This window comes from Salarias fasciatus, chromosome 17, assembly GCF_902148845.1.
Source record: "Salarias fasciatus chromosome 17, fSalaFa1.1, whole genome shotgun sequence".
Classification (NCBI taxonomy): domain Eukaryota; kingdom Metazoa; phylum Chordata; class Actinopteri; order Blenniiformes; family Blenniidae; genus Salarias; species Salarias fasciatus.
The window spans coordinates 260,438-288,359 of NC_043761.1; the positions used below are offsets into that span (position 1 = coordinate 260,438).

The 27,922-nt window shown below is 52.6% G+C and overlaps 1 protein-coding gene across 2 annotated transcripts; it reads right to left on the reverse strand.

Annotated features, from left to right (window-relative positions):
• On the reverse strand, positions 1-27,912 carry dclre1c (DNA cross-link repair 1C, PSO2 homolog (S. cerevisiae)). Of its 2 annotated transcripts, none has more exons than XM_030113057.1 (15): positions 27,804-27,912; positions 23,014-23,065; positions 19,650-19,734; positions 15,128-15,187; positions 14,984-15,039; positions 10,910-11,011; positions 9,659-9,731; positions 6,680-6,820; positions 6,179-6,280; positions 5,914-6,050; positions 5,775-5,829; positions 4,938-5,026; positions 4,683-4,780; positions 2,458-2,544; positions 1-1,480 (listed from the first exon to the last, which is right to left on the reverse strand). In XM_030113057.1, exons 1-15 carry the CDS (start codon positions 27,910-27,912, stop codon positions 567-569), a joined length of 2,160 nt encoding a protein of 719 aa, XP_029968917.1. In that variant the 3' UTR covers positions 1-566. The 2 variants fall into 2 exon arrangements, with proteins under 2 accessions (XP_029968917.1, XP_029968918.1); XM_030113058.1 differs by having other exon boundaries at positions 19,650-19,792; positions 27,804-27,888.
• Positions 27,913-27,922: the final 10 nt, after the last annotated feature.

A 27,922-nucleotide genomic window follows, 5' to 3' on the forward strand; every position in this document is an offset into this window, starting at 1 on the left:
TTCTGGTCCAGGTCCTCTGGAGGGGCGGGGTTCTGGTCCAGGTCCTATGGAGGGGTGGGGTTCTGGTCCAGGTCCTCTGGAGGGGCGGGGTTCTGGTCCAGGTCCTCTGGAGGGGCGGGGTTCTGGGTTTCCTCTAAATTAAACCTTTATTGTGGAAAATCAGTCAAACTTGCAGAAAAATTTAAAGTTTCATTAATAAAATTCATCTCATTAGAAAATTAATGTCAAAGAAATAAAGAACGCACAAACGACAAATCTCACATTTCTGAAGAAGAAAATACAAAGAAAACTGGTCCCTCTCACATGTCCTCGTGTCCAACACGTCCAGCTCTGCTGCTCAATGGAGACGTGTCCCTCTGAAGACGCTTCTGAACACGCAGATGGAAAATTCTACCAAAGCTGGAGTTTCTGCATCAAGTCATCAAACATGGCAGACAAAGCGTCAGACTGATCCCAGCCGGGACTCCAGACCCAGAAGAACCAGACGTGTCCTCTTCTACCTCTACCAACACAGCTGGAACCTGAGACCACGTCTCCGCACCTCATTTCCATTCTGTGTCCATTCTCTAACGTCCGTCCCGTCTGTCCAGCGTCCAGATGTTCTGTCCAGAGGCCAGTCGACGGTACAGCTGTGACAGAACTTCAGACGGCGGCGCCGTGGACTCCGGCGTGGAGGGAACGTCCAGGTCTGAGGAGCCCTGAGACAGGGACAGCTGCTGCGTCCCAGCTCCTCCGCCATCTGGTCCCACTTCCTGTGTCCTGCAGCCTTCATCTGGTCCCACTTCCTGTGTCCTGGTTCCGCTGTTTGGTCCCACTTCCTGTGTCCTGGTTCTGCTGTTTGGTCCCACTTCCTGTGCCCTGGTTCCGCTGTTTGGTCCCACTTCCTGTGTCCTGGTTCCGCTGTTTGGTCCCACTTCCTGTGTCCTGGCGTCTCCTCGGCTGTGTCCCGCCTCCTCCACAGGGAGGAGCAGGGTGTCCGGGAGTTCCTGGGAGGACTGACTGGACAGCATCATGCTGAAGCCAGGTGGAGGCTCCTCCTCCTCCTCCTCCTCCTCCTCCTCCTCTTCCTCTTCCTCTTCCTCTTCCTCTTCCTCTTCCTCTTCCTCTTCCTCCTCCTCCTCCTCCTCCTCCTCTTCCTCCTCCTCCTCCTCCTCGCTGAAGAGCTCGGGCGTCTGTGAGCCGCTCATTCTGGAGGGGGCGGAGCTCACTGCTGAGCAGGACTGTGATTGGCTGTTCTGGCTGTTTGTCTGCGTCTCCACCGTGAAGAAGTCCTCCCATTTTGGAGCTGTGGAGGAGGAGGAGGGGCTCAGAGGCTCCTCCTCCTTCTGGTGCTCCTCCTCCTCCTCATCGTCATCTTCCTCCTCGCCATTGGACTCGGTGCAGTCAACGAAGTTGTGAGAAACCGTCTGTGAGTCTGCCGCTGGTGTGAAGTCCTCCAGAGTCACAGGGGGCGCTGTGGTGTCAGGAACCTCCTCTAAAACTAACAAATGACAAAGAGCAGTGTTCAGGTTTCAAGCTGACTGAGCAGAGCAGGCAGAGACTGTCAAAATAAAGCGCCTAAAAGGACTAAGCATGTAAAAAAGAACCGTTTGGTGTTTTCAACATTCTCATCAGAATCTTCACTTTGCAGATCACTGATGAATGAATGTTTCCAGATAGTAGTAAGAAGAAAATAAAAAGACTCAGTAGAAAAGCAGAAACCAGAAATAACAGAAGAGAAGAAATAACATCACAGCCACACCGCCCTTATTTTGAAAATTTCTCCTTGAAGTTAATTTCACATCAAATTTCATCAAAGCCTTTCTCTACTCATGTAGAACCGGATCATTATGACCATTCTGGCAGGGGTTCTCTGGCCTGTGGGGGGTTCTCTGGCCTGTGGGGGGGTTCTCCGACCTGTGGGGGGTTCTCCGACCTGTGGGGGGTTCTCTGGCCTGTGGGGGTTTTTCTGACCTGTGGGGGGGGGGGTCTCCAGCCTGTGGGGGGGTTGTGTGAACTGTGGGGAGGTTCTCTGACCGTGGGGGTTTGTCTGATCTGTGTGTGTGTGTGTGTGTGTGTGGGGAGGGGGGGGTTCTCTGGCCTGTGGGGGTTCGGTGACCTGTGGGGGGTTCTCTAACCTGTGGGGGGTTGTCTGAACTGTGGGGGGTTGTCTGAACTGTGGGGGGTTCTCCAGCCTGCAGTGTTCTCTGATCAGAGGACAGAACATCTGCGGTGATCTGGAACGATAAACAGATATTGGCTCGTCTTTACTGAGCTTGGTTTGGAACCGGCTGCTCTGCTGGTTCCAGCTCCCTGCTGCTCTGCTCCTTTGACCTGGAGTCTTTTCATCTTTCTCTGTTTTCTTTGAATAAAAGCTCTGAGTGCAAATGAAGCAACCGAAAAGGAAGGAGGAGCGGCGAGGCTGCATGGCTCCGCCCCCTCCTCCCACCACAACTAACCCTTCCAAACGCGACTCACCAGCTTGCTGGCTGTGGAGGGATCCTTTCCTCTTCCTCAGCGGAGCGGCGTGGAGGCCATCGAACAGCTCGTCGTCGCTCTCACCGTCTGATCACAGAACAAACATCGACTCGTTTCAGTAAACTCAGGATGAAACACTCCATACTGGAAACGATGGTTTTCCCCGAGTGTTCCTTTGATCAGGCTCCAAAGACAGGAGAACGTGAGATGGCGTCCTATTTCAGCCTCAGAAAACCTCCTACACTTCCTGGTTAACAGTCTAGAGGAGGCTGGTTCACTTCCTGGTTGACAGTCTAGAGGAGGCTGGTTCACTTCCTGGTTAACAGTGTAGAGGGGGCTGGTTTACTTCCTGGTTAACAGTGAAGAAGAGGCTGGTTTACTTCCTGGTTGACAGTCTAGAGGAGGCTGGTTCACTTCCTGGTTAACAGTCTAGAGGAGGCTGGTTCACTTCCTGGTTAACAGTGTAGAGGAGGCTGGTTTACTTCCTGGTTAACAGTGAAGAAGAGGCTGGTTTACTTCCTGGTTAACAGTGTAGAGGTGGCTGGTTTACTTCCTGGTTAACAGTGAAGAAGAGGCTGGTTTACTTCCTGGTTAACAGTGAAGAAGAGGCTGGTTTACTTCCTGGTTAACAGTGAAGAAGAGGCTGGTTTACTTCCTGGTTAACAGTGTAGAGGTGGCTGGTTTACTTCCTGGTTAACAGTGAAGAAGAGGCTGGTTTACTTCCTGGTTAACAGTGAAGAGGTGGCTGATTTACTTCCTGGTTAACAGTGAAGAAGAGGCTGGTTTACTTCCTGGTTAACAGTGTAGAGGTGGCTGGTTTACTTCCTGGTTAACAGTGAAGAAGAGGCTGGTTTACTTCCTGGTTAACAGTAAAGAAGAGGCTGGTTTACTTCCTGGTTAACAGTGAAGAAGAGGCTGGTTTACTTCCTGGTTAACAGTGAAGAAGAGGCTGGTTTACTTCCTGGTTAACAGTGAAGAAGAGGCTGGTTTACTTCCTGGTTAACAGTAAAGAAGAGGCTGGTTTACTTCCTGGTTAACAGTGAGGAGAGGCTAGTTTACTTCCTGGTTAACAGTGAAGAAGAGGCTGGTTTACTTCCTGGTTAACAGTGTAGAGGTGGCTGGTTTACTTCCTGGTTAACAGTGAAGAAGAGGCTGGTTTACTTCCTGGTTAACAGTGAAGAAGAGGCTGGTTTACTTCCTGGTTAACAGTGTAGAGGTGGCTGGTTTACTTCCTGGTTAACAGTGAAGAAGAGGCTGGTTTACTTCCTGGTTAACAGTGAAGAGGTGGCTGATTTACTTCCTGGTTAACAGTGAAGAAGAGGCTGGTTTACTTCCTGGTTAACAGTGTAGAGGTGGCTGGTTTACTTCCTGGTTAACAGTGAAGAAGAGGCTGGTTTACTTCCTGGTTAACAGTAAAGAAGAGGCTGGTTTACTTCCTGGTTAACAGTGAAGAAGAGGCTGGTTTACTTCCTGGTTAACAGTGAAGAAGAGGCTGGTTTACTTCCTGGTTAACAGTGTAGAGGTGGCTGGTTTACTTCCTGGTTAACAGTGAAGAAGAGGCTGGTTTACTTCCTGGTTAACAGTGAAGAGGTGGCTGGTTTACTTCCTGGTTAACAGTGAAGAAGAGGCTGGTTTACTTCCTGGTTAACAGTGTAGCGGTGGCTGGTTTACTTCCTGGTTAACAGTGAAGAAGATGCTGGTTTACTTTCTGGTTAACAGTGAAGAAGAGGCTGGTTTACTTCCTGGTTAACAGTGAAGAAGAGGCTGGTTTACTTCCTGGTTAACAGTGTAGAGGAGGCTGGTTTACTTCCTGGTTAACAGTGAAGAAGATGCTGGTTTACTTCCTGGTTAACAGTGTAGAAGAGGCTGGTTTACTTCCTGGTTAACAGTCTAGAGGAGGCTGGTTTACTTCCTGGTTAACAGTGAAGAAGATGCTGGTTTACTTCCTGGTTAACAGTCTAGAGGAGGCTGGTTTACTTCCTGGTTAACAGTCTAGAGGAGGCTGGTTTACTTCCTGGTTAACAGTGTAGAGGAGGCTGGTTTACTTCCTGGTTAACAGTGTAGAAGAGGCTGGTTTACTTCCTGGTTAACAGTGAAGAAGATGCTGGTTTACTTCCTGGTTAACAGTGAAGAAGAGGCTGGTTTACTTCCTGGTTAACAGTCTAGAGGAGGCTGGTTTACTTCCTGGTTAACATTGTAGAGGATATCCAGAGGTTTCGACGTACCGTATGTGGGCGGCTGCACTCTGCTGCGTTTGAGGACGCCCAGAGGTCTGTAGACCGACGCCGGCTGATCGCTCTGCTTCCTGCACATGAGCTTCAACCTGGCAGGACACAGAAACACAACAGCCACACCTTCAGGCCATCCTTGCTGTGGAATTCTCTCAGCAGCTCTGGAGACACTTCCTGTCCCTCACTTCACCACATGTCCATCATTACTGAGCTTCACGTTGAGGCGATCGACAGTGAAAAGCTCCTCACATCTGTGTGACTTCAGCCAGCGAGCGGCCGATGGGGATCACACTGGGGTGAATGTTGACCGGCTGCAGGTACAACAGGAAGTCTTTAATCTGGGAAAAAAGAAAAGAACATCAACATAAACTCACCAAACATTTCAGCGGCTCTAAAACCTGCCACGGAAAATGATCAAATAAAGTCATTTAATCAAGTCTAAAGGTATATTGTGAAACCTTGTTACTTCTCACCCAAGAAGGTTAATTTCAAAGGTGTTCACACCTTTTCCAGAGATATGGGGAGGTAAACTGGACTTTAGCCACGTTTCTGTTTTTTGATGCTCATCGGCTTATAATGAATGGAAGACAGCAAACACAGCAGTAAATATGGCGTGGAACCAGGAGAGTTCAAAAGTTTCTGACTGTGTTTGACTGACAGCTAGAAAGAAGAAACCAGAGAACAACGAGAGTTCCTGCAGAACAGAAACTTTCCATGATCTGGAGAACAAAGCCGAGGTAGACATTCACCTTTGATTCTGGAACAGCAGAAAATCACAATCACTCCTTCCTTTCCTCCTCATCCATCTTTTCTTTACAGTCGCTAAGCTAACATGGAAGTCAGTCCAGGAAGTGGTTCTTGGAGGGACTCTGGTGTTCTGACATCAGTTCCATCCACTCTGCAGCTCAACTTCCAGTGGAAGCCTCACTTTTCACAACAGGAATGCTTCAATAAAGCCAGTGAAGTCACTAAATCACCAGGTGTTCACAGCTTTTCTAGAGATACATGGCCCAGACACTAATCTATGGAGGACTCTACACCTTGATGCACCTGCAGTGAGTGGAGGCGGAGCCAAACATACGTCACCTCAGAATAGGAGGAGTGGAAGCTGAAGCAGGCTCTGTAGGAACTGGACCCGGTTCTGCAGAAACAGGAAGCAGACGGTGGTTGAAGCGTTGGTCTGGCGAGCGGTCAGGACTGTGTGGAGCGGCGGCGGCGTCCTGACTTGATGATGACGCTGGTCTTCCTGGTCCTCTCTCCGAACCACATGGTGGACGGTTTGATGCTGATGATGCGGAGCGGCGTTCCGTCGGGGGCGGAGCCGCCGCACGGCAGCCGGTTCCCCTGCAGGAACTCGTCATCCTGCAGACGCCAACGGGGCGGAGGAAGGCCGAGGTGAACAGGGTGGATGAGCAGGGCCGTGTGTGTGTGTGTGTGTGTGTGTGTGTGTGTGTGTGTGTGTGTGTGTGTGTGTGTGTGTGTGTGTGGACCTTGGGGTGTCGACAGGCGTGAATCTGCGTTCGGCGGTCTGTGGTGACGTAGCTCAGGATCTCCGGCATCTTCCTGAACATGGTCAGACTGTTGACGTGGATCTGAAGACAGAAAGAGACCAGAGAGCTGAAGGACTGTCCAGACCCCGCCCCCCTGACGGACTGAGACCAGAGACCTGAGACCTGGACCCCCCCCTTCAGGGTTATTGATCCTTGATCGAACAATGAGTGTTTTTCTATTAACAGACCAGCAGACAAAACAAGCAGATCACTGATCAGTGAAGCTGTTCCTCAGTGAAGCTGTTCCTCAGCAGAACGCTGATCATCAGCTGTTCCTCAGCAGAACGCTGATCAGCTGTTCCTCAGCAGAACGCTGATCAGCTGTTCCTCAGCAGAACGCTGATCAGCTGTTCCTCAGCAGAACGCTGATCATCAGCTGTTCCTCAGTGAAGCTGTTCCTCAGCAGAACGCTGATCATCAGCTGTTCCCTCGGACCGTCACCTGGGTGCTGAACTCTTCTCCCAGGTTGGTGAACAGGTACTCATAGCCGTACGCCGCCTTGCAGTTGAGCCAAACCACGTGATGCCGACTCTGACTGATCCAGCTTCCCACCAGCTCCGAGATCCCGCTCAGACACACTTCCTGTAGACACACACACACACACACACACACACACAGAGTAAGAAATTTAGTCAGTTTTTATCACAATGGTGCCGTCAATGAATTTTCTTGAAATCATCAACCTCTGTCCAGAAACACATTTGATCAACACTGCAGGCCCAGAGCAGCTGAGCGGCGCTGGGGAGACGGAGCTACAGCGGCTCATGTCTCAGGGAGCTGGATAAAAGACTTCTTGACACGTGGGGGTTTGGTCGCCCGTCAAAAAGCAGACTCCATCTGACCGGCCGGGCCGAAGAAGGACTTCCTCATAAACTGGTGGCTGACGAAACAAGTACAGCGTTTTGGGGAGGACCGCCATTTTGATGAGGCTGGCCCCGCCGGCGAAGACAAGGGAAGCAGGGACCGGCGAGCCGCTGGTCTATGAGAGGACGGACGCTCGATTCTGAAAGACGGCTGAAAGACGTGACGACCACCGCCAGCGTTTTCAACAACGACACAACCTTAAAGGGAAGACAGGAGGGCTGGGTGTCCCTGCTGAGACTGCTCCCCGTCCCAGAGGAGTGGTAGAAACTCAACGGACGGACGGACGGACGGACGGACGGAGGGATGGACGGAGGAACGGACAGATGGATGGAGGGATGGACGGACGGATGGACGGACGGAGGAACGGGCAGATGGACGGAGGGATGGACAGACAGACGGAAAGAGGGACGGACGGATGGATGGACAGATGGACGGATGGATGGATGGATGGAGGGATGGAGGGATGGATGGGCGGATGGATGGACGGATGGATGAATGGATGAATGAACGGATGGATGGATGGATTGACAGACGGACGGACAGACGGCTGGATGGACGGACAGATGGACGGACGGACTAATGGATGGATGGATGAATGAACGGATGGATGGATGGAGGGATGACGGGCGGATGGATGGATGGATGAACGGATGGATGGATGGAGGGATGACGGGCGGATGGATGGATGGATGGAGAGATGGACGGCTGGACGGATGGATGGATGGATGGATGGATGGATGAATGAACGGATGGATGGATGGATTGACAGACGGACGGACGGCCGGCTGGATGGACGGACAGATGGACGGATGGATGGACGGACGGACGGACGGATGGATGGATGAATGAACGGATGGATGGATGGATAGACGGACGGACGGCCGGCTGGATGGACGGACAGATGGACGGATGGATGGATGGATGGACGGACGGATGGATGGATGGATGGACGGACTAATGGATGGATGGATGAATGAACGGATGGATGGATGGAGGGATGACGGGCGGATGGATGGATGGATGGAGGGATGACGGGCGGATGGATGGATGGATGGAGAGATGGACGGCTGGACGGATGGATGGATGGATGGATGGATGGATGGACGGACGGATGGATGGACGGATGGATGGGATAATGGACGGATGGATGGATGGATGGATGGATTGACAGACGGACGGATGGCCGGCTGGATGGACGGACAGATGGACGGATGGACGGACAGATGGACGGATGGACGGATGGATGGATGGGCGGATGGATGGGATAATGGACAGATGGATGGATGGATGGATGGATGGGCGGATGGATGGACGGCTGGACAGATGGATGGATGGATGGATGGATGGATGGACGGACGGATGGATGGACGGATGGATGGATGGACGGATGGATGGACGGATGGACGGATGGATGGGATAATGGACGGATGGATGGATGGATGGGATAATGGACAGATGGACGGATGGGCGGACGGATGTCAGAATCAGGGTTCCAGACGGCGGCTGGTCGGCGGCGGAGCAGAGGGGTCTCCTCTCCCGGCATCAGACTGGACGGTTTCCTCCTGGTCAGTCCAGCTGAACTTCGAGGACGAGACTCTTCATCTGAAGCTGGAAAAGGTTTCAGACGTCCTCCCGAGGCCTCGGTGGTCTGGACGGCTCAACACCGAAAGACAAAGTTGGACTGGCGTTCCCTTGAGCAGCTCAACTTCAAAAAGTTGGATGGTTCAAATCCCACATGAGTGTTCTGTGAAGCGAAGCTGCTCCATTTCAGTTAAAAGCTCCAGATGAAGACGTTTTTACGCATGAAGCTTTGTACGTTACTTACAAGCCAAACAATGATGGGATTAATCACGATTAATTGTGACAGAGTTATGATTAATTAGTTTAAAAGATTTAATCGATCACCAGCAGTAAAAATTAATGAAACCATTCCCCTTTTCCTCCTGTTATTGAGGAAACCTGTCATCTCCAGCGGTTTTCTCTGGATAAATGTCAGTGGGCGGGGCTAGCCCATCTACTTCCTGGCTCCAGAGCCAATCAGATGTTGTGGACAGCCTACCGGGACAGCTGTGGCTACAGGTGTAGCTCAGCACCACCCAGATAAAGCTACTGTAGAGCGAACAGCGCTTCAGGAAACTCTCAGAATCGTTGGTTCAGAAACGACTCATTAATTAAAGTTATTCTACTGATCAGAGGCAACGATATTAGACCATCTCCAGATCCAAGTCTTTCACCAGTTTTAATCTACTGTTGATTAAAAATGTCTCAGTGTTTCAGAGCATAGGTATTTTCTTAATTTGTTGATTTATTCCTTCAGAAGAAACCACTAAACTCTGGAGCACAGGAGGCGTTCAGGGACAGACGGGACGCCGGTCGACAGTCTCTATTGGTGAGCGAGACAAACTCCAGCTAATCAACCAGACGTCAGCGAGACTGCTGTCGGTGTTTTCAGACCAAGCTTCCTGTCTGGGACGATCTTCTCCGTACTGACACTTCCTCTCACTTCGGCCGCTACAGGAAGCTCAGTCTGAAGGTGTAGAAATGAGGCGTCCTCACCCGGGTGGGGATCTGGTAGAAGCGGGGGTCATAGAAGGTGGAGTCCAGATAAACGCTCTGGATGTCCTTCACCCTGTGGACACATGAAGAGGGACCAATGAGGGACGGCGGCAGGACGGGCAGCTGCCTTCACACTACACCGCCCCTTCAAAGTAAAGTACCTAGAATGACGATAATGATAATATTAATTAATAATCCCAGCAGGAACACAACCGCCAGCAAGGACAGGAAGGGGGACTGAGCCCACCAAGACAAGAGGAAGAAGAGACGGACACTCCTCTGAGCCGTCTGCTCGTCCCCGTCTCGTCTCACCAGCCACACAGGTCCACACGCTCACCCGAAAACGCACACGCACGCACGCACGCACGCACGGACACTTCTGACGTCTGGAATTCCACAATAAAACAACCTGAGGAGGTGTGTGTGTGTGTGTGTGTGTGTGTGTGTGTGTGTGTGTGTGTGTGTGTGAGGACGTCCTGCCCGTCCTCACAATGTCAAACCACCTTTAGAGGGTTAAGACTTCACTTTGGGTTAGGACAGGTTAGACCATCCCCCTGTCACTCCGTCCCGCTGTCCCCCGTCCCCCTGTCACTCCGTCCCGCTGTCCCCCGTCCCCCTGTCACTCCGTCCCGCTGTCCCCCGTCCCCCTGTCACTCCGTCCCGCTGTCCCGTCCCCCTGTCACTCCGTCCTGCTGTCACTCCGTCCCCCCTGTGACGCCGTCGAAGGGTCGCGACCTGCTCCCAGAGTGTCATGTAGCAGAGGTCAAAGGGTCGTGACCTGCTCCCAGAGTGTCATGTAGTAGAGGTCAATGGGTCGTGACCTGCTCCCAGAGTGTCATGTAGCAGAGGTCAAAGGGTCGTGACCTGCTCCCAGAGTGTCATGTAGCAGAGGTCAAAGGGTCGCGACCTGCTCCCAGAGTGTCATGTAGCAGAGGTCAAAGGGTCGTGACCTGCTCCCAGAGTGTCATGTAGCAGAGGTCAAAGGGTCGCGACCTGCTCCCAGAGTGTCATGTAGCAGAGGTCAAAGGGTCGCGACCTGCTCCCAGAGTGTCATGTAGCAGAGGTCAAAGGGTCGTGACCTGCTCCCAGAGTGTCATGTAGCAGAGGTCAAAGGGTCGCGACCTGCTCCCAGAGTGTCATGTAGCAGAGGTCAAAGGGTCGTGACCTGCTCCCAGAGTGTCATGTAGCAGAGGTCAAAGGGTCGCGACCTGCTCCCAGAGTGTCATGTAGCAGAGGTCAAAGGGTCGCGACCTGCTCCCAGAGTGCAGATGCTCCATCCTGGAAACGTCTCCATGAGCCAGTCTGAAGTCTCCAGTGTAGAGCACGTTTCCCTGGGAGCCCTCAAACAGGAACCTGCCATACACACAGAGACACACACACACACACACACACACACAGATTAAAACTATACAAATGACAGCAAATTAAGCACAACGGCACCAAATAACCACAGACAGACGACAATCAGACGCATATACAGGGCTGGACATTGTAAACGGCCCGGTGGCCCGGGAGCACTTCTAAAACCGTCCGGCCAGCAGACTGCGCAATGCGCTGGCCCGCTGGGCCAGTGAGAAATACTGCCCTGAAAATAAATAAATCATTTCACTTTAATTCCCAGTGGTCCTGTGAATAAAACGTAGCGCTACGCGATTCCAGCCAAAGACGAGGTTTCATTCCTCCTGAGCCTGGAAGCAGCTGCTGTCACACAGTGGAGCCGCTCCCCCGGCACGGGAACGCCGCCGCTCGCTCGCCTCGTGTTCAGAGTCAGCGGCGCATCGCAGGAGAAGAAGAGCAGAAGACGACGACACAAGTTCCACCTTATAACGATTAAAAACGAAATTTCTTAAACCCCCAGCTCCCGGCCAGGCGCCTGGCAAAAAAGCCAAAGAAAAAAAAAGTCTAGGAGGAGGAGAGGGGGGAATCAATTATGGGGGTGGTGGTGGTGGTGGTGGGCGGGGGGGGGGGTGCGCGTGCATCGGTGTGAATACGTCTGCTTTGAGTGACATTTAAGGCATAGCGCCCCCACGCTTCAATGGTGAGGACAGGTACTGCATGCAGGCCGGCAGCTTTATTAGAGTGAAATAGTGACGCTCAGATCATACATTCAAATTCTGCATATGATCCATGGTTATGATCATACAAAAAAACAATAAGAAAATAAATGAAATACATGGGGGAAACAGCATTTTCCCAGTATTTACCACCCCCCCCCCAAAAAACATTGGGGGGGGGTGTCCGAGTGGACCATGTTCTCCACCTCCATTGTCGAAGCAGCTGCTCGGAGCTGTGGTCTCCAGGTCTCCGGTGCCTGTCGTGGCGGCAACCCCCGAACCCGGTGGTGGACACCGGAAGTAAGGGCTGCCGTCAAGCTGAAGAAGGAGTCCTATCGAGCCTTGCTGGCTCATGGGACTCCCGAAGCAGCTGACGGGTACCGGCAGGCCAAGCGAACTGCAGCCTGAGCAGTTGTGGAGGCAAAAACTCGGGTCTGGGAGGAGTTCGGGGAGGCCATGGAGGAGGACTATCGGTCGGCCTCGAAGAAATTCTGGCAAACCGTCCGGCGCCTCAGGAGGGGAAAGCAGGTCTCCGCCAACACTGTTTGCAGTGGAGGAGGAGCTGCTGACCTCAACTGGGGATATTGTTGGATGGTGGAAGGAGTACTTTGAGGACCTCCTCAATCCCGTCGCCACGTCTTCCGTGGAGGAAGCAGAGGCTGAGGTCTCAGAGGTGGACTCGTCCATCACCCAAGCTGAAGTCACTGAGGTGGTTGGCAAGCTCCTCGGTGGCAAGGCACCGGGGGTGGACGAGATTCGGCCTGAGTACCTTAAGTCTCTGGATGTGCAGGGACTGTCCTGGTTGACACGTCTCTGTAACATCGCGTGGCGGTCGGGGACGGTGCCTCTGGATTGGCAGACCGGGGTGGTGGTCCCCCTGTTTAAAAAGGGGGACCGGAGGGTGTGCTCCAACTATAGGGGGATCACACTCCTCAGCCTCCCCGGGAAAGTCTATTCCAGGGTACTGGAGAGGAGGATCCGACTGATAGTCGAACCTCGGATCCAGGAGGAACAATGCGGTTTTCGTCCTGGTCGTGGAACAGTGGACCAGCTCTATACCCTCCATAGGGTGCTCGAGGGTTCGTGGGAGTTTGCCCAACCAGTCCACATGTGTTTTGTGGATTTGGAGAAGGCATTCGACCGTGTCCCTCGTGGTGTCTTGTGGGGGGTGCTCCGGGAATACGGAGTCCGGGGCCCCTTGTTAAGGGCCGTCCGGTCTTTGTATGACCGGAGTAGGAGTCTGGTCCGCATTGCCGGCAGTAAGTCGGACCTGTTCCCGGTGCATGTTGGACTCCGGCAGGGCTGCCCTTTGTCACCGGTTCTGTTCATAATCTTTATGGACAGAATTTCTAGGTGCAGCCAGGGGCCGGAGGGGGTCCGGTTCGGGAACCACAGGATTTCATCTCTGCTTTTTGCAGATGATGTTGTCCTGTTGGCTTCATCGAACCCGGACCTACAGCATGCACTGGGGCGGTTCGCAGCCGAGTGTGAAGCGGCAGGGATGAGGATCAGCACCTCCAAATCCGAGGCCATGGTCCTCGACCGGAGGAAGGTGGCTTGCCCCCTCCAGGTAGGTGGAGAGACCCTAGCCCAAGTGGAGGAGTTCAAGTATCTTGGGGTATTGTTCACGAGTGGGGGACGGATGGAGGTGAGACTGACAGGCGGATCGGTGCAGCAGCTGCAGTGATGCGGTCGTTGTATCGGTCCGTCGTGGTGAAGAAGGAGCTGAGCCGAAAGGCGAAGCTCTCGATTTACCGGTCAATCTACGTTCCCACCCTCACCTATGGTCATGAGCTTTGGGTCATGACCGAAAGGACAAGATCCCGGATACAAGCGGCCGAAATGAGCTAACTCCGTAGGGTGGCTGGGCGCTCCCTTAGAGATAGGGTGAGGAGCTCAGTCACCAGGGAGGAGCTCGGAGTAGAGCCGCTACTCCTCCACATCGAGAGGAACCAGCTGAGGAGGCTCGGACATCTGTTTAGGATGCCTCCTGGATGCCTCCCTGGGGAGGTGTTCCGGGCATGTCCCACTGGGAGGAGACCCCGGGGAAGACCCAGGACACGCTGGAGAGACTATGTCTCTCGGCTGGCCTGGGAACGCCTTGGGACCCTCCCAGAGGAGCTGGAGGAAGTGTCTGGGGACAGGAAGTCTGGGCATCCCTGCTGAGACTGCTGCCCCCGCGACCCGGCCCCGGATAAGCGGTAGAAAATGGATGGATGGATGGAAATTTACATTTTCATGGAGCCGTTCACACTGAGCACCAACGATAAAAGGTACTGTTTTAAAATAGCTTTAAGTCCAGTGGGCGGTGCCTCTGAGTGCACACACTGTTCTACTGGAGCAGGACTAAAATAAACAGCATTGATTGAAACAAATGAGTTTTCATTACTGATACATGACAAATTCCAGTGGTTCAGTTACCATGGTTACAACAGCATCATGTCAAGTTGCCTGTATAGAGGATGCACACTTAACATGCGTGTCCGGGGGAGTGAACATCAAAATCCAGTGGCCCGGGGGGCCAGCAGTACATTTCCCCTAATGTCTACCCCTGATATAGTCCTGCTTTTTTGTAGCTATCAGCACTAAAGGACATGAGGCAGAGATAATGGCCCAAGGGTGGACCCTGACCCTGACCCTGACCCCAAGGGTTGACCCTGACCCTGACCCCAAGGGTGGACCCTGACCCTGACCCTGACCCCAAGGGTTGACCCTGACCCTGACCCCAAGGGTGGACCCTGACCCTGACCCTGACCCCAAGGGTTGACCCTGACCCTGACCCCAAGGGTGGACCCTGACCCTGACCCTGACCCCAAGGGTTGACCCTGACCCTGACCCCAAGGGTGGACCCTGACCCTGACCCCAAGGGTGGACCCTGACCCTGACCCCAAGGGTGGACCCTGACCCTGACCCCAAGGGTGGACCCTGACCCTGGGGTGGAACCACAACTGCTCACAGCCCTAGAGCCTGGTCCAGGTCGTCCCATGTTCCGCACGGGTCTGTCTGTCCTCTTCTTTCCTCTGCCTCTATAAACATACAGTATACAGTCACACCCAGCGGCCTGGACTCTGTCCGTCTCTTCTTCTTCACAAAGAAGCTGAATTAAAGAATACACAGCCCCCCATCCACCCCCCAGCCCCCCATCTCCACCCCCCAGATCAGACCAGACCCTAACCGACCCGACCCGACCCGTGCAGTGGAACCGAGGCTTCTGAGCCTCCAGACCAGAGGTGAAGGGGTCCGGAGCAGAGGGGGGGCTGGCTGGACTCACATGACGGAGCCGGGACAGTGTCCAGCAGGAAGCAGCGTCACCACCACGTCTTCCTTCTGCAACGGCAACACAGCAACCAGGAGACACCGTCAGTCGCACCGCTTCAGGCCGCTGCTGCAGAGACGCTTCAGTAAGAGGACGAACCTGTCCAGACGCCTCGTCCACCAGGGACACCTGGGTGGGGCTGTCCAGCTCCAGAGGCACCTGAGACGGGGGCAGGACGTTGGACAGGAAACACGGCAGCATTTCAGTTCAGACTGTAGCAGCAGACTGTAGCAGCAGGCTGTAGCCGACTGTAGAAGCAGGCTGTAGCCGACTGTAGCAGCAGGCTGTAGCCGACTGTAGCAGCAGGCTGTAGCCGACTGTAGCAGCAGGCTGTAGCCGACTGTAGCAGCAGGCTGTAGCCGACTGTAGCAGCAGGCTGTAGCAGACTGTAGCAGCAGGCTGAAGCCGACTGTAGCAGCAGGCTGTAGCAGCAGGCTGTAGCCAACTGTAGCAGCAGGCTGAAGCCGACTGTAGCAGCAGGCTGTAGCCGACTGTAGCAGCAGGCTGTAGCCGACTGTAGCAGCAGGCTGTAGCAGCAGGCTGTAGCCGACTGTAGCAGCAGGCTGTAGCCGACTGTAGCAGCAGGCTGTAGCCGACTGTAGCAGCAGGCTGTAGCAGCAGGCTGTAGCCGACTGTAGCAGCAGGCTGTAGCCGACTGTAGCAGCAGGCTGTAGCCGACTGTAGCAGCAGGCTGTAGCCGACTGTAGCAGCAGGCTGTAGCAGCAGGCTGTAGCCGACTGTAGCAGCAGGCTGTAGCAGCAGGCTGTAGCCGACTGTAGCAGCAGGCTGAAGCCGACTGTAGCAGCAGGCTGTAGCCGACTGTAGCAGCAGGCTGTAGCCGACTGTAGCAGCAGGCTGTAGCAGCAGGCTGTAGCCGACTGTAGCAGCAGGCTGTAGCCGACTGTAGCAGCAGGCTGTAGCCAACTGTAGCAGCAGGCTGTAGCCAACTGTAGCAGCAGGCTGTAGCAGCAGGCTGTAGCCGACTGTAGCAGCAGGCTGTAGCCGACTGTAGTAGCAGGCTGTAGCCGACTGTAGCAGCAGGCTGTAGCAGCAGGCTGTAGCCGACTGTAGCAGCAGGCTGTAGCAGCAGGCTGTAGCCGACTGTAGCCAGCAGCAGGCTGTAGCCAGCAGGCTGTAGCAGCAGACTGTAGCCGACTGTAGCCAGCAGCAGGCTGTAGCAGCAGGCTGTGGCCGACTGCAGCAGCAGGCTGTAGCCGACTGTAGCCAGCAGCAGGCTGTAGCAGCAGGCTGTAGCCGACTGTAGCCAGCAGCAGACTGTAGCAGCAGTCTGTAGCAGCAGGCTGTAGCAGCAGGCTGTAGCAGCAGGCTGTAGCTGACTGTAGCAGCAGGCTGTAGCAGCAGGCTGTAGATGACTGTAGCCAGCAACAGACTGTAACAGCAGGCTGTAGCAGCAGGCTGTAGCCGACTGTAGCAGCAGGCTATAGCAGCAGGCTGTAGCCGACTGTAGCCAGCAGCAGGCTGTAGCAGCAGGCTGTAGCAGCAGACTGTAGCCGACTGTAGCCAGCAGCAGGCTGTCGCAGCAGGCTGTAGCCGACTGCAGCAGCAGGCTGTAGCCGACTGTAGCAGCAGGCTGTAGCAGCAGGCTGTAGACAACTGTAGCCAGCAGCAGACTGTAGCAGCAGGCTGTAGCAGCAGGCTGTAGCCGACTGTAGCCAGCAGCAGACTGTAGCAGCAGGCTGTAGCAGCAGGCTGTAGCCGACTGTAGCCAGCAGCAGACTGTAGCAGCAGGCTGTAGCAGCAGGATGTAGCAGCAGGCTGTAGCCGACTGTAGCCAGCAGCAGACTGTAGCAGCAGGCTGTAGCCGACTGTAGCAGCAGGCTGTAGCCGATTGTGGCAGCAGGCTGTAGCCGACTGTGGCAGCAGGCTGTAGCCGACTGTAGCCAGCAGCAGGCTGTAGCAGCAGGCTGTAGCCGACTGTAGCAGCAGGCTGTAGCAGCAGGCTGTAGACGACTGTAGCCAGCAACAGACTGTAGCAGCAGGCTGTAGCAGCAGGCTGTAGCCGACTGTAGCAGCAGGCTATAGCAGCAGGCTGTAGCCGACTGTAGCCAGCAGCAGGCTGTAGCAGCAGGCTGTAGCAGCAGACTGTAGCCGACTGTAGCCAGCAGCAGGCTGTCGCAGCAAGCTGTAGCCGACTGCAGCAGCAGGCTGTAGCCGACTCTAGCAGCAGGCTGTAGCAGCAGGCTGTAGCAGCAGGCTGTAGCAGCAGGCTGTAGCCGACTGTAGCAGCAGGCTGAAGCCGACTGTAGCAGCAGGCTGTAGCCAACTGTAGCAGCAGGCTGTAGCAGCAGGCTGTAGCCGACTGTAGCAGCAGGCTGTAGCCGACTGTAGTAGCAGGCTGTAGCCGACTGTAGCAGCAGGCTGTAGCAGCAGGCTGTAGCCGACTGTAGCAGCAGGCTGTAGCAGCAGGCTGTAGCCGACTGTAGCCAGCAGCAGGCTGTAGCAGCAGGCTGTAGCAGCAGACTGTAGCCGACTGTAGCCAGCAGCAGGCTGTAGCAGCAGGCTGTGGCCGACTGCAGCAGCAGGCTGTAGCCGACTGTAGCCAGCAGCAGGCTGTAGCAGCAGGCTGTAGCCGACTGTAGCCAGCAGCAGACTGTAGCAGCAGGCTGTAGCAGCAGGCTGTAGCAGCAGGCTGTAGCAGCAGGCTGTAGCTGACTGTAGCAGCAGGCTGTAGCAGCAGGCTGTAGATGACTGTAGCCAGCAACAGACTGTAACAGCAGGCTGTAGCAGCAGGCTGTAGCCGACTGTAGCAGCAGGCTATAGCAGCAGGCTGTAGCCGACTGTAGCCAGCAGCAGGCTGTAGCAGCAGGCTGTAGCAGCAGACTATAGCCGACTGTAGCCAGCAGCAGGCTGTCGCAGCAGGCTGTAGCCGACTGCAGCAGCAGGCTGTAGCCGACTGTAGCAGCAGGCTGTAGCAGCAGGCTGTAGACAACTGTAGCCAGCAGCAGACTGTAGCAGCAGGCTGTAGCAGCAGGCTGTAGCCGACTGTAGCCAGCAGCAGACTGTAACAGCAGGCTGTAGCAGCAGGCTGTAGCCGACTGTAGCCAGCAGCAGACTGTAGCAGCAGGCTGTAGCAGCAGGATGTAGCAGCAGGCTGTAGCCGACTGTAGCCAGCAGCAGACTGTAGCAGCAGGCTGTAGCCGACTGTAGCAGCAGGCTGTAGCCGATTGTGGCAGCAGGCTGTAGCCGACTGTGGCAGCAGGCTGTAGCCGACTGTAGCCAGCAGCAGGCTGTAGCAGCAGGCTGTAGCCGACTGTAGCAGCAGGCTGTAGCAGCAGGCTGTAGACGACTGTAGCCAGCAACAGACTGTAGCAGCAGGCTGTAGCAGCAGGCTGTAGCCGACTGTAGCAGCAGGCTATAGCAGCAGGCTGTAGCCGACTGTAGCCAGCAGCAGGCTGTAGCAGCAGGCTGTAGCAGCAGACTGTAGCCGACTGTCGCCAGCAGCAGGCTGTCGCAGCAAGCTGTAGCCGACTGCAGCAGCAGGCTGTAGCCGACTCTAGCAGCAGGCTGTAGCAGCAGGCTGTAGCAGCAGGCTGTAGCAGCAGGCTGTAGCCGACTGTAGCAGCAGGCTGAAGCCGACTGTAGCAGCAGGCTGTAGCCGACTGTAGCCAGCAGCAGACTGTAGCAGCAGGCTGTAGCAGCAGGCTGTAGACAACTGTAGCCAGCAGCAGACTGTAGCAGCAGGCTGTAGCAGCAGGCTGTAGCCGACTGTAGCAGCAGGCTGTAGACAACTGTAGCCAGCAGCAGACTGTAGCAGCAGGCTGTAGCAGCAGGCTGTAGCCGACTGTAGCCAGCAGCAGACTGTAGCAGCAGGCTGTAGCAGCAGGATGTAGCAGCAGGCTGTAGCCGACTGTAGCCAGCAGCAGACTGTAGCAGCAGGCTGTAGCCGACTGTAGCAGCAGGCTGTAGCCGATTGTGGCAGCAGGCTGTAGCCGACTGTGGCAGCAGGCTGTAGCCGACTGTAGCCAGCAGCAGGCTGTAGCAGCAGGCTGTAGCCGACTGTAGCAGCAGGCTGTAGCAGCAGGCTGTAGACGACTGTAGCCAGCAACAGACTGTAGCAGCAGGCTGTAGCAGCAGGCTGTAGCCGACTGTAGCAGCAGGCTATAGCAGCAGGCTGTAGCCGACTGTAGCCAGCAGCAGGCTGTAGCAGCAGGCTGTAGCAGCAGACTGTAGCCGACTGTAGCCAGCAGCAGGCTGTCGCAGCAAGCTGTAGCCGACTGCAGCAGCAGGCTGTAGCCGACTCTAGCAGCAGGCTGTAGCAGCAGGCTGTAGCAGCAGGCTGTAGCAGCAGGCTGTAGCCGACTGTAGCAGCAGGCTGAAGCCGACTGTAGCAGCAGGCTGTAGCCGACTGTAGCCAGCAGCAGACTGTAGCAGCAGGCTGTAGCAGCAGGCTGTAGACAACTGTAGCCAGCAGCAGACTGTAGCAGCAGGCTGTAGCAGCAGGCTGTAGCCGACTGTAGCAGCAGGCTGTAGCAGCAGGCTGTAGACAACTGTAGCCAGCAGCAGACTGTAGCAGCAGGCTGTAGCAGCAGGCTGTAGCCGACTGTAGCCAGCAGCAGACTGTAGCAGCAGGCTGTAGGAGACGGCGGCGGCCGAGACTCACGGTGTAGTCCTCCCAGAAGGCGTACTTGCTGTTGCTTAGTAGAAGCTCTCTGGTGACGAAGGAGCAGTACAGTCTGACGGTTCGACTGAAACAAACCACGCTCATGTTGAACTTCCTCTCTCTCCATTTTCATTGTGCTGGTTCTATACAGAGTGAAGAGACAGTCCCATGTCTCTCCTTTTACTGTAGTTTTGACCTTTTTACTTAAACAGATAAACTCTAAAAGTTAAACTTCACAGATTTCTCATCTGAAAACTGCACAGTGACGTTAATAATAAGGTTGGTTTGGGAAGGTTTCAGAGTCTCATCATTCTCAGCCAGCAGAATAAATACAGTCCAGACTAAGGATCGACCAGTTATTGGCCAGGCCGATGTTATCGGCCGATATTGGGCATTTTTCTAATAATCGGCATCTGCCTTTTTTTCCACCAATAGCCGATAAAATAAATTTACCGTATTTTCCACACTAAAAGCCTCTAATTTTCTCAAAACCCGCTTTATATTTCGGTGTGCCTTTTTTGCGGAAAATACGGTAATAAAGACCACCCGGCTGTCAGTCCGTTGTCTTGACTGCGGTTCCCATAATTCTTTGCGAGATGATCACATGAGAAAACAGCTTCTGCTTGCTTGTAGCTAAGCTAGCCAAGTGAAACAGAACGTCAAACATGGAGCTTCAGGCACGTTCTCCACCTCTGACCCGTCAGTCACCAGAACCACACCGTCCGTCCTGCAGTCTCACAACCGGAGAGCACGGACGCCGGGAGCGGCCGGCCGCCGGCCGACAGTCCGCTGGCCGGGACGCCGGGAGCGGCCGGCCGCCGGCCGACAGTCCGCTGGCCGGGACGCCGGGAGCGGCCGGCCGCCGGCCGACAGTCCGCTGGCCGGGACGCCGGGAGCGGCCGGCCGCCGGCCGACAGTCCGCTGGCCGGGACGCCGGGAGCGGCCGGTCGCCGGCCGACAGTCCGCTGGCCGGGACGCCGGGAGCGGTCGGCCGCCGGCCGGCAGCGGGTTACAGTCAAGTCGGCCCGACCAACTCGGCCCACGCGTCTTCTGTCACGCTCTCACGCCACACATTGAAAACTGAAAATAAAAAATACCGGGAAATGTGTCTGGTGCGCCGCTGCTGTGGAACCGGGAGGAATCAAACACAAGCCTGTCACATACCTACCCGTATTTTTTTTCAGTGGCGGGAGTGCGTGACTATAGGGCCCAATGACGTATAGAATTACATAATTCTATACGTCATTGATAGGGCCTGGGATCGTGACGTCATCACTCGGAGTCGCGGCCATGTTGGCCGCTCTCTCCCGTTGTTTACTTGGACCTCGAACGCACTGTGTACGGACGTGCTGTCCTCGCTCGTGTGGACACATTCGCTATTTTTTTTCAATCTACAATTCCAACCATGCCCAGATGTTGTTGTGTTGTCGGTTGTGATAGCAGAACACAAGATCGCCAGGTTAAAAAGTTCCGAAACGGACTTTTTTTAAATCATTTTCCTGCTTGGAAGCGCCATCAAGGAGAACAAGTTTCTGCACTGACTAAATCTCGCCGTCTCGCTTGGATCGCGGCTGTAAGACGACCAGACTTAACCTTTCATTGCATTCTAATGTGGGACTTAAATGCGCGGAGGTAAACATTCCTGTCTTCACAAAATTCTGCTGTCAGCTGGATGCAAGGGATGTGGAGAGCACCAGAAAAACTGCCCTCATTCACGTCGAAAGGGTAATCGGAATCTTCCGCAACAAATACACTGTTATCTGTGAAAGCACCGATTCACATGGTTTTTCCCTGCAGGGACGAGGATCTCACTTTCCTTAATAAGATAATTATTGTATGTTGCTCGCTGACGAACATGAGCCCAAGCTGCTGAAATGAAGGCCTGTTAAGTGGAGCTATAAATGTCTGTGGTGTCCTTACCCACTATTTTTTAAATAAACACACTGAAATGTATTTCAGATGTTTGATTTTTTTGGGGGTGTTTATTGATATGAAGTGTCTCGTAACAAATGCAGCCTGCAGTCATAAATATATTCTGTCAAAATGAACAAAATGACCGTAGTGCAAACAAAATATAAACAATAATATTAAGAGGAGAAAATAAAGTTAATAATATAGAATAAATAGTAGTTTTTCAAAACTACATAAAAGGGCGTGTGTAAAACTTGCAAAATGTTTGACATGAAAGAAATGTGCATATTAACACGTTATTTGTAAAAATACTCTCAAAATGAACACAAACAACAGCAGTGCAAACAAATAGAAAAAAAGGAGGATATATAAATATAAAAGGAGTAAATTTCTAAATGTATCCTATAAACTCAGCAAACAACACAACTGAAGAAAACACAATAAGTTGATAACCGTTCAAACCGTTAATAACTGCAATTTTTTCAAGACAACGGCTCCCGGCCTCCTTATTAAGCGTAAGTTGATACATATCTGACCCTTTTCGGCATTTCAGCATTTTTCCTTGCTTTCTGCAGCTCTGCTCGTGTCTGGGTTTGTTATGTGTTTGTTTACACTCGTGAGCGGCCAACATGTCCGCCACTCCCCACAATGCAAAGCGTGATCCCAAGCCCTATAGACGCGTGGGGCCGAGTTGGGCGGGGCCGACTGGGGGTTGACTGCTTACCGTGCCGAAAACAGACTGCCCCCGACGGGGGCGCGCATCAATCGGTGATAACATTGATTTTAACGTATTTTTTAGCGTTACAGTAGCTACAACTTTAGTTCAACCAGGATTCTCCATTTTTTATTTTATTCTTTCTTTATCCCCACAGCACTCGGACACACAGGGGACAAAATACAAGACAATGAAGGACAGAGTTGTTATCAGCAGCGACAGACAGCTGAATATTGGAGTTTTGGGGAAGTTAAGGATGAGATATGACTGTATTATTGTGAGTGTGTGTGTGAGTGTGTGTGTGTGTGTGTGATAAATATAATTATATGTATCAGATAGTAATAATAATAATAACAATAATAAAAATAAAGTAATCACAAAATTACAAACTGAACAAAAACAAAAGGCCTGAGTATAATGACTGTAGAAGTGTTTTCCACTGAGCACATCTCTCTGCCTGGACTCCCTCCTCTGGGCTGTGGAACAAAGCCCCGCCCACAGCTACATTTTGACGCCAAAATGTTCATTTTTACTGCAAATGAATATCAGTTCGACACATCCGTTATCGGTTTCCTTAAGTACCAATAATTGGCATCGGCCCTAAAAAAGCCATATCGGTCGATCCTTCGTCCAGACGTTAAAGAAATCTCTCTGCACAGGAAACCCGGCAGCTCCACATCTTCAAGGTCTGTTTCAGATTCGGTCCAGCTGAGCAGGACACGGTAGAGACGGCTGTACCTGAACTGCAGCTTCCTCTTCAGCAGAGGTCCTTTCAGCCCCTTCATGTGGTCTGTGGAGGACAAACGGCAGCTGTGAGGGGGTCTGGCTCTGGTTCCCCAGGTTCCTGCATGTTCTATGATTCAGATGAGGGGGGTCTGGCTCTGGTTCCCCAGGTTCCTGCATGTTCTATGATTCAGATGAGGGGGGTCTGGCTCTGGTTCCCCAGGTTCCTGCATGTTCTATGATTCAGATGAGGGGGGTCTGGCTCTGGTTCTCCAGGTTCCTGCATGTTCTATGATTCAGATGAGGGGGGTCTGGCTCTGGTTCCCCAGGTTCCTGCATGTTCTATGATTCAGATGAGGGGGGTCTGGCTCTGGTTCCCCAGGTTCCTGCATGTTCTATGATTCAGATGAGGGGGGTCTGGCTCTGGTTCCCCAGGTTCCTGCATGTTCTCCTCTCCCTGCTGCCCAGACCCCTCAGAGGCCAGCAAGATCACTCAGGAAGACCGAAGCCTGCTCTAGACACACTGCCTGGGTCAGACGAGGATGAGGAGGAGCTGGAAGATGAAGGCCCGCCCATGACCAGAGGGAAGATGCTGCTGGAACGAGGTTCTTGAGAACTTTGGAGAGGAAGCCATGCTGAAGGACAAGGCCCCACTCCAACAGTGGACAGAAAATTAAAGCTCCCTACGCTGGCTGTTGTGGCGAGATCTTCTCTGGCTGCCCTGCATCAGGCAGGCCCTGCAACTCCTGCACCTGTAACACCTGCACCTGCAACACACCTGCACCTGCAACACACCTGCATCTGCAACACACCTGCACCTGCAACACACCTGCACCTGCAACACACCTGCATCTGCACCTACACCTGCACCTGCAACACACCTGCACCTGCAACACACCTGCATCTGCACCTACACCTGCACCTGCATCTGTAACACCTGCACCTGCAACACACCTGCACCTGCACCTACACCTGCACCTGCAACACACCTGCACCTGCAACACACCTGCACCTGCAACACACCTGCACCTGCAACACACCTGCACCTGCAACACACCTGCACCTGCATCTGTAACACCTGCACCTGCAACACACCTGCACCTACACCTGCACCTGCAACACCTGCGCCTGTAACACACCTGCACCATACCTGCACCTACAACACCTGCACCTGCAACACTCCTGGACCTGCAACACCTGCACCTGTAACACCTGCACCTGCAATACACCTGCATCTGCACCTACACCTGCACCTGCAACACACCTGCACCTACACTTGCAACACCTGCGCCTGTAACACACCTGCACCACACCTGCACCTGCAACACCTACACCTGCAACACCTGCACCTGCACCACACCTGCTCCTGCACCTGTAACACCTGCACCTGTAACACCTGCACCTGCAACACACCTGCACCTACACCTGCAACACCTGCACCTGTAACACTCCTGCACCACCTGCACCTGCACCACACCTGCTCCTGCACCTGTAACACCTGCTCCTGTAACACCTGCACCTGCAACACACCTACACCTGCAACACGCCTGCTCCTGCACCTGTAACACCTGCGCCTGTAACACCTACACCTGCAACACACCTATACCTGCACCTGCAACATCCAGGCCTTCTGAACGTCTGTCCTCGGCAGCAGGGACCATTGTGAGCAGAAAAGAGCAAGCCTCAGCAGAGCAGGTGTACATGCTGACATTCCTCCACAGTGATTCAGAGTAGGTGGTGTAGAAGAGGGAGGAGGAGCAGGTTCTATGTTCTATGTCAGCTACTATATTGTGTTAAACACTCAGGAAGTTGTGTACTACGCACAGCGTTTGTTTCTGCATTGCATGTTTTGCGTTTTGTAATGTTGTACTGGATCCTCCAGGAAGAGCTGGAGGAAGAGTCTGGGGACAGGAAGTCTGAGGGACAGGAAGTCTGGGGACAGGAAGTCTGGGGACAGGAAGTCTGGACATCCCTGCTGGGACTGCTGCCCCTGAGACCCGGTCCCGGATAAGCGGTGGAAGGTGGAAGATGGATGGATGGATGGATGGATGGATGTTGTGCTGGAGAGATTTCTGTTGGACTGTAGGTGTATCAGGCTGGCCTATTTATTTTGCATCATTTGATTTTTATTTATTTATTTTATTTTGCTGTGCAAAACAGTGCTGTCTAATAAACTGCACCATATAGATTTCTTGGGCGTTTATTTGAGAAACATGATTTTTATTAATCAAACAACAGAAAAATAATCTTTAGACTAATCATTCGATTAATCGTTAGATTAGTCGACTAATCTATAAAATAATCGCACGATTAATCATTTTTAAAATAATCGTTTGCCTGTTCCTTTGACCACTTTGCAGAAGGTCTCTAGGCTGCCCCCTGGTGTATTGTTGCAGGAAGTGCAAACAATCATTCCAGTTGGTTGTTTTCTCCTCCATTCCATGTTCAATGGCTCTAATGAAGGACCTGTATTTAAACAGGTCAAACACCGGAATGTTTCATGCTGGTCTTACGGCCCACCCAGGTGCATGCTGGTCCTACACCTGCGACCTCCCTGTATACAGGACTGTCTCAGAAAATTAGAATATTGTGATAAAGTTCTTTATTTTCTGAAATGCAATTAAAAAAACAAAAATGTCATACATTCTGGATTCATTACAAATCAACTGAGATATTTCAAGCCTTTTATTATTTTAAAATTGCTGATTATGGCTTACAGCTTAAGAAAACTCAAAAATCCTATCTCAAAATATTAGAATATTTCCTCAGACCAAGTAAAAAAACAAAATTATAACAGCAAAACAAAATCAAACATTTGAAAATGTCCATTAATGCACTCAGTACTTGGTTGGGAATCCTTTTGCACGAATTCCTGCATCAATGCGGCGTGGCATGGAGGCAGTCAGCCTGTGGCATTGCTGAGGTGTTATGGATGCCCAGGATGCTTCAATAGCGGCCTTTAGCTCGTTTGCATTGTTGGGTCTGGTGTCTTTCAGCTTCTTCTTGACAATACCCCACAAACTCTCCATGGGGTTCAGGTCAGGGGAATTGGCAGGCCAATGGAGGACAGTAATGCCATGGTCAGTACACCAGTTACTGCTGGTTTTGGCACTGTGGGCAGGTGCCAGATCATGCTGGAAAATGAAATCATCATCTCCATAGAGCTTTTCAGCAGAAGGAAGCATGTCGTGCTCTAAAATCTCTTGGTACACAGCTGCATTTCCTCTGGACTTGATGAGACACAGTGGACCAACACCAGCAGCTGACATGGCTCCAAACCATCGCTGACTGTGGGAACTTCACACGGGAGTTCAAGCAACTTGGATTTTGCTCCTCTCCAGCCTTTCTCCAGACTCTGGCGCCTTGACTTCCAAATGAAATACAAAACTTGCTTTGGTCTGAAAAGAGGACTTTGGACCACTCTTCAACTGTCCAGTGCTTCTTTTCCACAGCCCAAGTCAGACGCTTTTTCCGTTGTCTGGAGTTCAGAAGTGGCTTGACCATGGGAATACGGCTATTGTAGCCCATTTCCCGGACACGTCTGTGAACAGTGGCTTTTGATACCTGGACTCCAGCTTCAGTCCACTGTCTCTGAAGCTCCCCCAAATTCTGGAAGCGGCTCTTCTTCACAACGCTGTTCAGCCTGCGGTCATCTCTCTTGGCTGTGCAGCGTTTCCTGCCACATTTCTCCCTTCCAACAGACTTTTTGTGAATGTGCTTTGAAACTGCACTCTGTGAACAGCCTGCTCTTTGAGAAATGTCTTTTTGTGTCTCACCCTCCTGATGGAGGGTGTCAGTGATGGTCCTCTGGACAGCAGTCAGAGCAGCAGTCTTCCCCATACTTGTGATTTAGTTGACTGAACCAAGCTGAGTGTTTTTCAAGGCTCAGGAAACACTTGCAGGTGTTTCGAGTTATTTAGACGATTCAAGTGATGAGTTAAATAGCCTACTAGTATAGTTTTTCATGATATTCTAATATTTTGAGGTAGGATTTTTGAGTTTTCTTAAGCTGTAAGCCATAATCAGCAATATTAAAATAATAAAAGGCTTGAAATATCTCAGTTGATTTGCAATGAATCCAGAATGTATGACATTTTTGTTTTTTTGCAATTCAGAAAATAAAGAACTTTATCACAATATTCTAATTTTCTGAGACAGTCCTGTATACTCCAGCTGCCTGTGGCAAGAAATAAATCTACAACAATAAGCCCAACAGAAAACAATGTGTCATTTACCCCAAAACCAAACATGCAAATTAAACTAATACTAAAGCTGCACTAAATAACCACGATATGCAATCTTAGAAAACAAAAACAAACTAACAAATATTCAGAAAATATAGAAAGACTAATAAATGGATGTTGCATTAAGTACTGATTGATCTGTAAAAACTACTGCATGAGCTGCTGGATCCAGCATTCTCAATGAAATCAATCAATTACCAAACAGATCGATCAATGAGCCGAGCTCACGTCCCGCTCCAGCTTCAGAGTCAGAACCCGAACCCACTCAGACGCCATGTTTGTTACTGGACATTGATCACTTGCCAGCTTCATCAGCCAAATTCATTTTCTGGAAGGTAAACGACTTTTAAATATTAGTTTTTCGTGTGGAGAATCTGCAACATTACATGTATTGTGGTTTATATGATGTTCAGAAGAGACACAGCCTCTACACATCGTTTCACAACTGTCAGTTTGAGCTTTTTTCTAAGTCAAACCTCTTGGCGGTCCGGTGGAACCCACTGCACTGCACCCGTCTGTCGTGTCTGAACACTTCCAGCAGCGTCTCTGCGGGAGGCTCACCTTTATGGCAGTGGGACAGGAAGTACGCCCGGGCGTGCAGGTTCTCCCGGTCGAAGCGGTCCACGGACACGGTGGGGTACTCCTTCATCCGACCCGCGAACGAGCTCATCGCTGCTTCC